The sequence below is a fragment of the Rhodnius prolixus genome, unplaced genomic scaffold (assembly GCF_049639745.1).
Source record: "Rhodnius prolixus isolate KJV_2025 unplaced genomic scaffold, Rpr scaffold_3, whole genome shotgun sequence".
Classification (NCBI taxonomy): domain Eukaryota; kingdom Metazoa; phylum Arthropoda; class Insecta; order Hemiptera; family Reduviidae; genus Rhodnius; species Rhodnius prolixus.
In genome coordinates this window covers 37,712,144-37,727,254 of record NW_027411603.1, presented here as the reverse complement: position 1 = coordinate 37,727,254, position 15,111 = coordinate 37,712,144, and the positions used below count along the sequence as shown (strand labels likewise).

General features: G+C 29.8%; 1 protein-coding gene across 5 annotated transcripts in view; it reads left to right on the top strand.

Annotated features, from left to right (window-relative positions):
* Positions 1-12,087, top strand: part of LOC141452507 (monocarboxylate transporter 9) — a 149,504-nt gene extending 137,417 nt beyond the window's left edge. For 4 of the 5 annotated variants that reach the window (XM_074124737.1, XM_074124735.1, XM_074124736.1 and 1 more), the window contains exons 6-10: positions 232-590; positions 1,526-1,742; positions 2,886-3,061; positions 3,143-3,365; positions 6,771-12,087. In XM_074124737.1, coding sequence (XP_073980838.1) covers positions 232-590; positions 1,526-1,742; positions 2,886-3,061; positions 3,143-3,365; positions 6,771-7,186 — 1,391 coding nt within the window. In that variant the 3' untranslated portion in view covers positions 7,187-12,087. Of the gene's footprint in view, positions 1-231; positions 591-1,525; positions 1,743-2,885; positions 3,062-3,142; positions 3,366-5,717; positions 5,860-6,770 lie in introns of those variants that run through there. The other variant, XM_074124738.1, reaches the window with a different exon arrangement.
* Positions 12,088-15,111: the final 3,024 nt, after the last annotated feature.

Below are 15,111 nucleotides of genomic sequence, written 5' to 3'. Positions count from 1 at the left end.
AAATAATGAATGTAAACAATAAATTTCAGAAACCATCATTCATAGAAAGAATAAATGGTTGGCCTTCGTGATTTAAAATATTTCCAAAATAGATCCTGATATCAGTAGGATCATATTATTATGTTAACACTTTTCAAAACCGGACCTACTTGTCCCGATTCTCAGTACAATTCTAGAAAAATATGTTTCATATATTTGTTTTAATATGTTCGGAAATTCTGTATGTTACAGGTAGTCAGTCAGACCTAAAGGCAAAAGAGAAGAAGGAGAATAAGGAAGATTCAAAAGAAGACACAGGCAAAATGGACAACGCAGCACCAAAAGCATCACTCCCTAGAAATGCTTCTCAGCCTGCGTTCACTACACATGTTCAAGGCTTGCCAAAGAATGGTTCGGTTCCATTTTTCGACAGAATGAGAAAAACTAGCCAAGGAGAACGCTACAAACCATCACTACAGGCAATCAAGGTGTCCCGTCCAAACATCAGTTCAAATGGTGATGTAAGACGTTCTCTGCATCTTCGTCTCTCTACATCTTCCGTTGTCAGTGCAACTAGGAACAATAATGATGACATGTGGTCCAAAACTGATGTTAGTCGAATTTATCAAATATCCTTTTATATTTTAACACTTAAACCTTTTTTAAAATCGTCGAAATAGCAGACAGCACCAATTAAGTAGAGCGCAGTTCATTCAGTGAGAGTTGAAGTTTAGTTTTAGGAAGGTTTCGGATTAAGGAATGCTTCCATAAGGAAGCAAGTGTAGCATACTTACAAAGAATGATTGTAAGTATCTTTTGAAACAGAATTGATTAGAGCATAGCTTTTATTTTATTTGATATTTTTTTGAAACTTATTGAAATCTTATCAATATCCACTAGCTTTAGATTTACTGTGGAAGAGATTATCCGAAGGAGTATCCAAGGTTAAGAGTTTGAAGTAAAATCGGTTACCACTGTTTTAGTTTTATACAAGAAATTACAGTCAGCAGTTTTATTCACGAATGAGGAAAAATGTTTTTTTACTTAGTACTATTAAAAGAAATGTCATTTAAGTTGACGACGGATTTTAATTAAGCTTAATTTTTTAAGTTCATTCCAAGTCTATTTGCTGTCGTTTATGTTAGAAATAGCCTTTGTGTAATAGAGTATATTTCGAATTTCTAATTTTATTATAGGTTTCTGAATGTTTTAAATTGTTGTTTAAACGTGTTCTTTAAAAAACATTCCTCACCTTAAGACATTTTTCTAATGATCTTTTACCTTCAAGGAAGTTGTTTTAAAAAATTAATTAGTTAGGAAACGAAATCATCAGGTTGCTACAAATATCTATATTTGGCAGCTGCTAACAATTTATTAAACAGTATTTATTTTTATATAAATGTTAATGTGAGAAATGTATAGTATAGTACGCTTTCTTAGTCGCCTCTGTCCACCTATCAGCCTACCTGAAAAAAAATAGGCATTAATTTACTTTTTTTTAAAAAATAGATTAAAATTTTTTAATTTTCATTTTTTTTTTTCACAGATAGACGCAGATAGTATATGCTTTGCAACGAGTAAAGCAAGTATGACAGCGAGAAAAGAATTGATTCGACCATTGTCGCGCAAAGATATTTTCTATTCTGGATCAGTTGTTAATTTACCAGAATATCAATCACAAAGATCAATAATTGGTTACAGGCAAAGTGTCATTTCGCTACCTCGATATCATCGAGGACCAGATGGTGAAGTAGTAGAACCCCGTTAGTATTCTTTACTTTCATTTTTATTTATTTATTTTAAATAAAGATTTATTAGTAATATTTTCCACAAAAAATGGTCATTTATTGTTTGTTTTTAACTTGGATTATTTTGACTATATCGCTAAGTGAGTGTGAAAAAATAAGAAAATTAACTTTTAGTTTAGGAATTTCTATCGAAACTGTTAATTATCGAAAGCGATTGAGCCATCCGAACTAGCATGAGTTTCCTTTGTTATGTATTTTGACATATGTTTTTGTCTAAAATACAATCAGATATTAGAGGTGTGTGGAGAGGAAGAACCAATATTATCAATGAAAATTCAATCTAGAAAATTTGATACGCAAGTAGTTCTTGCTCCTATGCCATATTAACAAAAAGTAGTACACTGTACTCACCTTGGAGCTATCCGCAGGGAGAGAAGGATCTATCAGTTCTTCAGGATCTTATGTGTCCGAAGTTTCTTATCCTTTCAAAAGAATACTTTTACAATAACTATCCAGTTACTCCAATTAAAAAAAGAATTTGTTGGAAATTGAACTTAAACAATTAAATGTTGCGTACCGACACGATTTGTAGAGTACTTATTTGTGAAACGATTCTTGAAATACATTTATTCATTTTGCTGTATTTACAGCTGATAGGATTGAATTAGCTATCCAGTCCTTTTTGAATTTTGAAGCGATAATGTGAAAAAAAAAAAACATATTCTATAACAAAATCCCACTATCTTTGATATTTGGATCTCATTGAATTTTTAAAAATAAAAGTTTTTTAGAGGAAGAAAGATAGAACTAGGGGCATCTTCAGAGGTTATACCTTCTAGGTCGAAAGACTGGCAATAAAACAAATAAAAAAATCATGACTGACATTGGCAACAAACTTTCTTCCACTATTATTAATAAACCAGTCACCAAAAGAGATGTACAATACACACTACAATAAATCCTTTTAAGTATTGATTCCGATTTATCTTCACTCAGTAATAAAAAACAAAACGTTCATTCATAAAGAGCACCGAAATGCCACAGCATAATTAAAGATTACACAAAAATAATTGTTTACTTAAAGAAAAAAGTTTAAACAAAGCATTTTTTAGTTGTTTCAGGCTGATTGATAATTATTTTTTTCGTTCAAAATTGCAGCTGAATTATGTCCTTGCCTGACTTTACCAGAATCATTCAAATCTGCACTTGCTGCAATGCTGGATTACACATTACTCAAAGATCCTGTATTTTTACTTATTGGAATAAGTAATGTATTCGGTATGGCAGGACTTTATGTACCGTTTGTATATTTGGTAGATGCTGCGGTTCAAGATGTAAGTTCTATTCACCAATAAATAAATATTTTCCATAATAAGTTCATTTACTATTATTATATATTTATTTTTTTGTTTAAGGGAATTGACCAATCAACAGCTTCATTCTTATTATCAATTATCGGAATTACAAATACAGTTGGTCGTGTACTTTGCGGATGGGTCGCAGATTTCCCGGCAGTGAACTCCTTACTGTTGAATAATATCAGTTTAATCATTTCAACTTTAGCTGTAGCTGCGACACCATTTTGCAAAACTTATGCTGCATATGTTGTAATGGCCATATTCTTTGGATTAGCAATATGTAAGTTACTACTTTTATTTGAGTATATATTTTAAACTTTTGAATCAGTGAGAATATGAAAACCGAATCTCTCCGATCTCAATAGAATCTATTACGAAAAGTCCCGATTTTAATTTGATTTTTGTCTCAACTTTTGGCAAAGCTTTGATTTCACTATTTTTATTGCATTAAAACTGTCCGGTAGGACAGTTGTATAAGGGTTGACCATCAAAAACTGCACGAAAAAGTGTAACGTTGAAAAACACCCAACTTTGACAATTTTTTTCTATTTTTCTATAAAAGATAAAATTCCCAAATTTTCTTTAAATCTAACTCCAAACCCTCCTTTATAACTGTAATTTTTTTGCAACCACCCAGATCTAATAGGTTTCGAGAAAAAAGTTGCCGAAAATGAGCAAAAACGGCTTTTTCAAAAAATGTTCTTGTTCTTGTTCTTCTTCTTCTTCTTCTTGTTGTTGTTGTTCTTGTTACCTTTTTTGTAAACAACGTAGCGCCTAAACGCGTGAACCGATTTTCATGAATGAGGTGTCATTCGATTGGGAATTTTATGTAGATGTGCCTTTTGGGGGTCTCGGCCCTGTACATCGCATGGGAGAGGAGTTAGCCCCCTTTATGTAAGGCCCCCTCCAAAATTATTATTACTAATTACTCTGTGAATCTTGGCCCGATTTTGAAAAAATTTGGTAGGATGATAGGGTTAGGGCTCCCCTACCTAACAATAAAGCGACGATCTGCTCTTACACTTGTTAAGGGGAAGTATAGCAATCGTTTCAAATTATCGACACGTGAACCGATTTTCATGAATGAAGTGTCATTCGAATCGAAATTTTGTACAGATTTGTACTTTAAAAGTCTCGACGCTATGCCTCATAAGGAGGGGAGTTCGCCCCACCCAAATAAGGCCCTTTCTAAAACTATTATTACCAATATTTCTACAAAGCTTAGTCCGATTTTGATAAAATTTAGCTCAAATAAGTGGTTAAAGCTCCTCTACGTGGCTGTGAAGTGCCATCATGCTCTTACACCTACTAAGAGGAAGTACTGCAATCGTTAAAATTATCAATGAGTGAACCGATTTACATCAATGAATTGTCGTTCGATTCAAAATCTTTGCCTTTTAGGGAGAAGTACTGTAATCGCAGTTTATTTTTCTTGCTCCTCTTAAAAGGAAGTACTGAAATCGCAGTTTAATTTTGCTATTTACGTACAAATACCTTCCTATTTTATTCAAAACGCTTTCTCAAAAAAATGGTTATTGAGGATGGTTTGGGGACCGCAACTATAATCATTCTTTAAAAAGATCTCTCCAGTGGTAGTTACGGTTCCGATTTAACACCTTATCAGGTTATAATGATAGAATAGCTTATTCCAAATTTTAAAAAATCTGTAAAGCAGACGTAACTTTGCAAATAGACAAAAAGGAAAATCTATCCAAAAGGTACAAAAATCTCCTTAACAAAAACTTACAGTTTTAAAAGTTAAGTATAAGGGTTGATTAAACGCCAAAAGGTACACAAATCAGCAGTTCCCAACATTTCATTAATACTTCATTGATATAATTTAAGTAATTTTACTGCATTAACTTTTCCTTCACATTTTTTAGAATTTATTAGATGTCACAGACCCTTATGCTGGCCAGTTCATTCATAATATTTTTTTATTATAATTATGATGAAATGAGTGATGAATTATTCTGAGTAGTCACATATACATGCATGTTAAAATAGAAAAAAACAAAGTTAGAGTCGGCCACTTTTTAAATTTCAATCACGGAGGATTCAAAACAATATTTCAGTCTTAAATTCGTCTTACCGAAATATTCGTGAGCACAAATAACATACATTTAATAACAAGTAGATTATTCAACAATATTTACTCATTTCTCAATTGTAATTTAATTTAGTCCCCCTAATTTTACTTATGGTAAAATACTGGAATAATTAGCTGTCCTAAAAATATGCATATCTTTATTTTCTTTATTTTATATTACATATATATAACATTGTGGGAAGAACACCTAGATTGAGAATGTAATTGAAGAAAACTATATTATTTGCGATAAAGCCAGATTATTTATTACTTATTATTACAAACGTTTGACTACAACATAAAATAACAATTACTTTAATCGAAGAATGAACTTAAACCAATGATTTTTATTTAAAAATAAAAATAAATGCATAAAATCATTGATGTAAAAAAAGTTTATGAATTTTTTAGCCTCTTATTTTTTTTATATTTTTTATAACGTTTTCTTTTTCACCTGTGATTAATAGTTTGATTATTATAGATAAATAGATATTACAGTCAATCTAAGTTAAATGGTGTGCTACTTGAGTAAATATTTTGTAGACGAAAATGGCCAGCATAAGGGTCTGTGACATCTAATAAATTCTAAAAAATGTGAAGGAAAAGTTAATGCAGTAAAATTACTTAAATTATATCAATGAAGTATTAATGAAATGTTGGGAACTGCTGATTTGTGTACCTTTTGGCGTTTAATCAACCCTTATACTTAACTTTTAAAACTGTAAGTTTTTGTTAAGGATATATTATAATATTGATTATTATCTTCCTATTCTGCAAAGTAAAACGTTGTCTCTTAATGGCCTGCAAGATCTTTTATGCATAACAACTTTACAAACTTTGTATTACAGCTTTGCAAATTTTTAACTCTGTCAACTGCGGAAAATGTAAAAAGCGTGTGACCTGTTTACTCTATAAATAGTTATAAATAGTTATATTTTAGGCTCTTTATCATGAACGAAATCTGTCTTAGATCTAGAAGTCTTAAAAGTCCTGTTAGATACTTTGGACCGCGGTGGCATTGGCTTTCTTGCCCACCCACTCGTATCTTCTCCAGATGGAATGGATTCCAAGAATTCATTAATTTTAAGCTTCCTTTCCTTCAAGTGTTTCAAGAACTTTATATCTTTTAGATTTTATGAGAATAATTTTTACTAGACCTGTGATACACATGAAATCCTTGCTTACACAAACACCTTGTTGACTTTGTTTTGAATAAGATATTTGATTACAAATGTTTAAAAGTTTCTTTGAAGTTAAATCTCTATTTAAAATATAAAGTCTTTCTAAGAAAAAATCAAGATTAAAACCAAATCGTTCGGATTTTAATTTTAAAAAATTTGAGGTTCTCTAAATCTCCCAAAATGAATTTGTGTTTAAAAAATGAAAACAAAAAAATTTAGAATTCAGAAATAGCTATATTTTTGGATAACTTTGTTTTACACCGTGTTATTTAAGGCCAGCTAAATAAATATTAATAGTTGATACTGCAGAATGTTGTTCTTACTTAGTTTCTTCTTGTATCACTTGTAAACATACTCTTAAATAAAAAGGTTAAATAAACCTGTCTAGAAATTATTTTATTTTTTGATTTTTCAGCGGCATATATTTCCCTGACTTCAATCATTTTGGTGGATCTACTTGGTCTTGACAAACTGACCAACGCGTTTGGACTTCTCATCTTATTCAGAGGAGCTGCAGCTATTGTCGGTTCTCCGTTAGCTGGTGCCGTTTATGATGCCACCAAAACTTATACCATACCATTTTATATGGCTGCATTCTTTTTCTTATTGTCCACGATAACTTCATTCATGGCTCCAGTAATGAAACAGTGTACTGCCAGTGAGCCACTGCCAATTGTTGGCGATGACGCCCTCACTCCTATAGACGAAGATGATGAAGAAAACGAACCAAATGAGGATGTACCAGAAATTGTTGAAACTGCACCTTCACCATCTGGAGGACAACCTCAGTCAACTGCCATAGAAATAAATCAAATAGAATCAGTATTGTAAAGACCAAGTTAAACAAAGAAAAAAGTGTACATATACAAAAAAAAAGGTAAAAATCTTACTGATAAGAGAGCTTGCAGCGTACTAGAGCTAAGAACCTTTAAAGCAAACGAGAAAGGCTGTAGTTGAATTATTTTTGGGAAAATGTTTTCCTTACATTTTTCTTTTAATGTTTTGAGAATGTATGTTTAAAGTTAATCTGGTTAAGTGACAATTTTTTATTTTAGTTTTTCTTTAAGCCGTGGAAATTTCTAAATTTCATAAAATTGAATTTTTTTGGTTTTTTTTTATGTTCTTTTATAACTGCATGCGATTTCTAAGATTGCATACTTTTTAAAAAAAGAATGCGTGTTAGCCTCATCGGTAGGAGGACTCTACTTGTATTTCGATTCATAATGAAAATAAACATTTTCATTATGAATTGTTCTTATTTCAGTAAATCGGTAATGTTATTACATTTAGCACTGACAACCATTGCAGTCTTTAATTTCACAATATTCTATTTATATTATCATTGTATCAAAGTTTTATTTATTATTATTGTTATTATTATTATTATTTTATTTATTATTATTATTATTTTTTTTTTTGCAAACTGCTTTTTCAATGGGCCTGAATTAGTGAAAATAATATTGCAGTCGTTTATTGGAATACCACAATTTTTTTTTTCTAGTAAAACGAAGATTAAAAAACAGGTTTTGAGTCAGTACTTAAAAGGAAATGTATTCGTTTAATATAACAGAAGTTGGTATTTCCTACTAGGAATATTATCGGTTTTTGTTACTCAAAGCAATATAACTAATAGAATTTTAATCTAATGAATTGCTATTTTTAAAGTGTACCCTCATCAAAAACAAAAATTAATACTAACAAAAAAAAAAATGAAATGTATGTTTAATATAATAAAATTCAGAAGTTATACTTGCTGTTTGCTGTAATGTACTAGGAACCTTTATTAAATGAATCTTTGGTCTCCATGTATAAAACTATCTTATTTGTACAGTAAAAATTGCATTTCGAACGTTATGTAATGTTGTATATAATTCTAATTTATGTTAATAATTGTAATTTCACTCCACTTTTGGGCTTAACAATTAAAAAATGCAAAATTCACAAGCAAACCATGGCATGTAAACGTTAGTGAATTCCGTTACTAGATGTGAAAGATATAGTCAATTATATTAAATTTGGTAAATGAAAATGTAAATAAATAACCATTTTCATAATTTGAACTTAGTGCGTGGCCTTCTAAAACCTTATCTGCATTGCATCCTAATTAAAAATTTAATAAAAATTGTTGTTTAGTAAATTCTAGAACGTATAGAACATAAATAAAAAAGATATGTACTTATTAAAAAATATTTTGAAAGTTGACAAAACCAGTGGATTGAAAATTATTTTAAAAAAGTTATCATTTAACAAGTAATCGCCATGCCTATATAATAAAATGTTTTTTGAAGTATGTTGTTTCCTTTTGCTGGTTTTATGGATCTAAACCGAAAATTGGGGTGACTAATTTTTAATTTGCAACAAAAATTATAAACAATTGATATAACGTGTTTTTATGGTACTAAATGTAATGCCGTATACAAAAAATTTGGATAACAAGACAGAATTGATTTGCACAGATTTAAAACATTGACAGAGGTTAAATTTTATACTTATCTTTTACGACAATACGGAGTAATCGTTGTAAAAGAGATTTTTTTTTTAAAAAATAATTTAAGTAGTGTCAACGTCTGAGGTTATTGGCGCCAGGAGCTTTTTCAGTGTTCTCTCGTTACAGACTACACTGTCCATCACCGGACAGTGAGTGAGTAAGAAGCTCCTAGGAACCGAAAAATAATAGGGTCAGCAGCTGTATTACATCACTAGATCTCTGCATGGAAATTCAGTATGCCAATCACTTGTTCTCTCATCTGCCTTATTCTCCCTCTCGGAAGAATCAGATATCTGATTCCCTAGCATCCTCCTAAATGCCAGTTTCGGGTTCATCCGTCTTCTTTTCTCTGAACTTCCGAGGGTAAAGACCACTGGCCGATTTAATGCTGCAGAGACGCTGAAAGTAACTAAAATATTTAAACCATGGTACGTCAGAATAGAATTCTTTAGGGATCGAGAATTGACTGTAGTATTGTAAATTCACAACCACATTTTTAGATTACCTTCGTGATGAGAGTGCAGCTGCATTTTAATTTGACTTTTGGTTTCCTAATCCATTCTGGTACCTATTTCGGAGCCAAGATATCTTATAAAAATTCCTTTACCCAAGCTAGAGCTAGCATATCAGTCTACAGATATATTTGAACAGAATTACATGTTGAAATAGCGTTGTTACTCTTCGCAGTAGAAAACATAGACTGTAGTGTCCACAATAATCCAATTACATGTTTTCCTAAGAAAATTTAATTTTTTGCTGCAGTCAAGGAGAAATATGGAATGGAGAAAGAGTCTGGACAAGCAGTTTGTGCTGCAAAGTTCTTTCCCCTTCCCCAACTCTAACTTTATCCATATATAAATAAATATGACAAAATTTGGAATGCCGATCATTTGTTATAATAGTCTACTAATGAGAAGTGATTTTATTATTATTGATGGGTATCAGAACTTAAAAATACAATATTAATTAAAACACACAATATGATCTCAAAAATAAATAATAAAATTATTCAGAATTTATTTTTATTTACGAAAATATAATACCCAATAAAATTTGGTTCAACCAGGCAGTGCCATATTTAAAAGCACATTATTTACTTAGTTTAAGCATAATTAAAAATAGTCATTCAGTTTTGTATGATTTCTTACAGAATAAGTAGGACGAAGGTGCTTAGTAAATTTAATAAAATAGTGTGATAATTTGAATTTGGTATGAATATAATCTAGGAATTGTAAAAAAAATTGTATGTGAAATTGCATTGTATATTTCTTATAAAAGTATTAAATTACATTCTTTTTATTTTAATCATTATTTTATTATTTTGTTTCTTATTTTAGATGTGATAAAGATGTGAATGGCATAAATTAAATAAATAATTAAGTGCAAGTGTAACCGCGTCTTAACTAACCAAATTAACGAACTCGAAAAAAATATGTTGGAGTGGTACTTTTTCCAATAATGGATATAATAAAAAGACAAAAAATTGAATTTAAAATCAAAAACCTCTTAAAGTTTTTTTAAATTTGTTAAACTTATATTAAAAGAGGTATTCTAAGGTTTCCGCAGCATACTTAGCTTGGAATGGAACATTTATAATTAAATTTCAACAAATCAGAGCATTACCATTATGCTTTAGACTCACTTCTGTTGAAATTCTGTGACTAATTGTAATATTAATGTATTCTTTCTTAAAAATGAAATATTTTTTAAAAAATTCTTACAACATTTTAGAACATTTCGGTATGATGTGTTTAGGATGAGTTTCGGGTAATGAGAGGTCTTCCCCAATTAACATTCGAGAAGTTTCAAAATGTTGCTAGCGCATGTCTTAGGTAAGAAATATGTAAGGAGCATAATTGTGCCTCTGTTTTGAGGACTTATGCTGGAGTTGTTGTGGTTTTAAAGTTAAAATTAAAGTTAGGCTAGGATTCAAAACTAGCATTATATAGTAGAACCTAAAAATTGGGATGAACTTTATTAACCTCTAAAGATTTGCACTCCTCTAATGACCTTTAAAGAGCTACGCCATTGGAGCCTGAACACGGAAGAAAATCAATTTAAAAAAATGAAATATTGAATCTTTTAATAGTAATGGAATTATTTAATAGTTAATAAGTTAAAGTACTGTGATAAAATTTATTATAATTAATTGAACATAGTATTTGGAATACACGAGAACGAAGAATTTTATAAATGGGTTGGGATTGTAATATTTTATATTAATTTCTCGATTTTTTAATTCACAAAAATAAAGAAGCAAGTTAAAATATGATTATTGCAGTAATGTTAATCTTAGTGTACAGTTAGGATTGATTCATAAAAACTAATTGTTTTTTCCATGTAAGTAAATCTAGTTAATTGTTTTTTATGTTAAAACATAATAAGAGAAAGTAACAAAATCTATACATGCATATATTCAAATGTAAATTTATTAATTTTTAAGAATTAAAGTATTTAAAACAATTTTATGTTGTGAATCCCTATTTAAATATTCAGAATTTACAAAAAAAGAAAAGTCTCTTGGATTTATTTATGTTTGCATTTCACGGCTTTTGAGTTTTTGTGTTTGGAAAAAAAAAATGGTATACAAAATTTATTAAGTAGTAAGTAGTATAAATATGTGTGAATGTTTAGCGTTTTTTAAGAAAATAAGTTTGAAATTATGTTCTTAATTATAATAATTTATTTAGTAATAAAAATGAACTTTGATTAAGCGACAAATTTGCATTCCAGCCATTTCATTGAATTTTAACGACTGCTGCAAAGAATAATTTCGAATAAAACATAAATAAATACATGTGTAGCATAACAGAGTAAGATTATAAGCAATTGTTTATAATTAAAATACGTGTACATGAAAAATTCTGAATAATTTTCCGATGTTATTGTTACGCGAAAAATAAAGAGAACTGAAATTACATGAACTATTTTTGTAGCAGTAATTTGGATCCATTTAAAATAAAAACAAAAAGTAACACTTTTTTGATGTTACTGTTAACAAGTGAAGAAAATAGGGTTTAATATTAATATTTATATATATAATATAAATGGTCGTTATATTTTTACAAAGAAAAAATATTTCTTTTTAAAATAAGAAATAAAAACAAAATTAATTTTTAAACCAACAAATGGCTTTCAAAAGGTACGGTGTCACTGGTTTATGCTTGGCACGTAGCGAATTTTAACAAAATTTAAGAGACGTTTGTAAATATTATACAGTAAATAAAATAAATATGTAAATTTATGTTTTGCTTTTTTTTTGTTTTAAGTTTGAGTTCTTGGTGTGCTATTCCTATTCAGTAACCGTAGTACTCAAATTTTTGGTTAAACTACTAATTCTCCCTTTTAATGCTTGTTTTCGCAGCATTTAAATTCTGCCACAGATAGACACGTTTTTTTTTTTTTTTAGAAGAATTACGATGAACTAGGACATTTTTTATGGATCAGTTACTTCTAACAACTAAGAATGGTGCGACTAAGCATCGTAGATAGCAGAAAGACTAGGACAGGCTTCAGATTTCATTAAAGAAATAGAACTCTTCCAGAATTCTTTTACTATCTATTTCACTAGAAAGTGTTCCAAATAAAAGAGATTGTTTAAACTTGGTATTCCAAGTTTATTGAAAACAGAACCATTTTCCTTGTAAAAGAACAATTTTAACGACAAGCAAAATATATGTCTGAAATTAAATATCTAAAACTAGCGTCATGTTAATTTAAAAAAATAAAATAAGTGGAATAAACTATTATTAAAAGAGCGCACTCAAATGCTAAGAAGAGGCGATTTGTTAAGATACTTGGTTCCGTTGAGAGCAATGAAATTTTAGAAGTTGTTCCAGGCTGTTAAAGGAATATTCTAGCATATTTATTATTTTATTAAATAATTTTAAATAAAATGTGTTCTACCATATATTTTTATTAATCATAATTGGTATTGTGTTAATAGATTTTAGTAAAATTAAGCTACAATAACTTTAATTGAACTGAAAGTTATGGTAATTTAAGAATCTTTCTTCTCGCATGTTGATTGTTGTAAACAATCCCTATTTAATTTATTTTTGAGCACAGGATAAAATTAGCTCTCTCATTCTATCTAGCGGCATAATATTAAACTACACTTTTTAATAGTTCTAATAGTTTCCGCTGGATAGCATTAACATGCACTTTTCTTATAAAATTATTGTAGTCACTTCCATTTTTTTTTTATTTGCACAAAAACCTAAATTCTTTTGAATAATTAAGCAGCGATTAACACAGTCCTAACTCTGACCTTATAGTTGCGTGATGAGGTAATTAGAAGGTGATTGTGAAAAGGGAAAATAGTGTTAATAATGTTCCATTACCTGGAACACCGTCTTCTATAGGATCCAGACTACGCAGACAAAAAAAGGTGGACCAGACTACACCTAATCCTTGTTTAAGGATGCTGGATGGGAAATTTATCGACATTGCTGAAAACTGTTTTTTCTCTACTTTAACTAGAATGGTACTCAGATGTTAGTATTATTCGTTGTGTTCATTGGAATTATTGTCACATAAGAATTAAAGATTCACCACCTTCACACTTCTGGATACATCAAACCTTAAACTTTGTTGTACAACCTTCATGTTTGGAGGAAGTTGATATCTTAAGATATTTCACAATTTCTTCTTTTAATTAATTATTCCTTTAAAGATATCTTGAAGAAATCAATTCATGAATTCAATATCCTTTGAAATGTACTAATTATGGACTGTATGAAATGTTCAGAAAACATATATATATATCTAATGAATTATTCAATACACCAACCATCGTGAAATCTAGGCCAATTCGCAAAAATAATTGTAACAGTATTAATACTTTCATATTTACTTGCATACTACCTGGCAATTAAATAATTTTTTTCTGCATGAAATGAAATATACATTAAAAAAAATAATAATAAAATCGTCTAATGTGTTAAATAACTAAACATCAATTATCTTGATTTATATTTGTAGTTTAGATTTTTTTTTTTTTACTTTAGTTGTGTGACCGAAGTCTGTCTTAATTACTTCCTTGAGAAAAAGTATGGGATTTTTTTTGTAATTATTAAATTCTTTTTACTCTCACTTTGGCTGGTCTGCCTATTGGCCGTATGCTCTTGCAGTACGGCCTAGTTGCCACGATACCTAATCGCTTGCTATAGGACGTAAAACCCTTCTGAAATAATTGGAATTACTTCCCATTTCATAAGAGAACATACACTTTAGAAATGAATATTCGTTCCCTTTTTTAGCCCTGAACAAACCAAACAAATATTGTTCAGATGGATTATTTTGGAGCGGCAACCAGGTATGTATTTTTGATACAAGCAGAATTTGGAAGTTTCTTTTGTTAGGTACTGTGGATATTTGTGACGTTTGCATTGGTGAAGTTCATCAATGGCTATTCCAAACTAAATACCACGTTTTAAGGTTTGTGAGATTCTTAAGGTTATTTTTAGTTGAATATTGCAAAGAAAATGAATTATCATTCATTCAGATTCTTATACAATAGACAACAATCTTAAAAAGAATAATAAAAACTGATGCAAGTATAATGTTAGTAATATCCTAAAAATGTAATGATTTATGATAAGAGATTTTTATTTTACTCATTGTTTCTAAGTACTTTATATGTTACTTTTTTTAATTGGTTTGTGGTAAGGGCAAGCTCCAATTGTCCAAAGCCTTTTTGGGTACACCTAATTACCCCGTTATGAAAGCTATGCAGCGGGATGTAACTTTATGTGAAGCTACGTGTTGTAACACCTAATAATTGCGTTCTTCAACTACTATGTATCTTGTGCATTGTACTAGTTTTCAGCCTGACAAAGTACGTTCATTAGTGTTAGGTTGGGCTACCCGCATAGGCACCAGATTAATTTCCCAGAAATAATGGCTTGAAATACTCAATTAATGCTACATTTCCACGTGTAAAGTCGCGAGGAAATATTAAAGCAGTCTATTAAAAGAAGATATAAGACCACATTCAATTCATCTAAATTATTGTGCCTGGAATTAGGCTCTTTATTAAATAACTCTTCCAAAGGGGGGAAATTATTTTATTGGTAACAATTATTTAAAAAATTAAACATTTCTTCTTGTGAATATAATAAGTAATTAAACCTGACTAATACACTGAATTTAGAGAAGTCTGTAAGCTTCTGATCTCTCAAAAAAATGATTTGTCTTAAACATTTTCATCACTGCTCCAACACAGTGAATTTTCACCTACTCCATGGGAGTGAGACAATGAGATTCC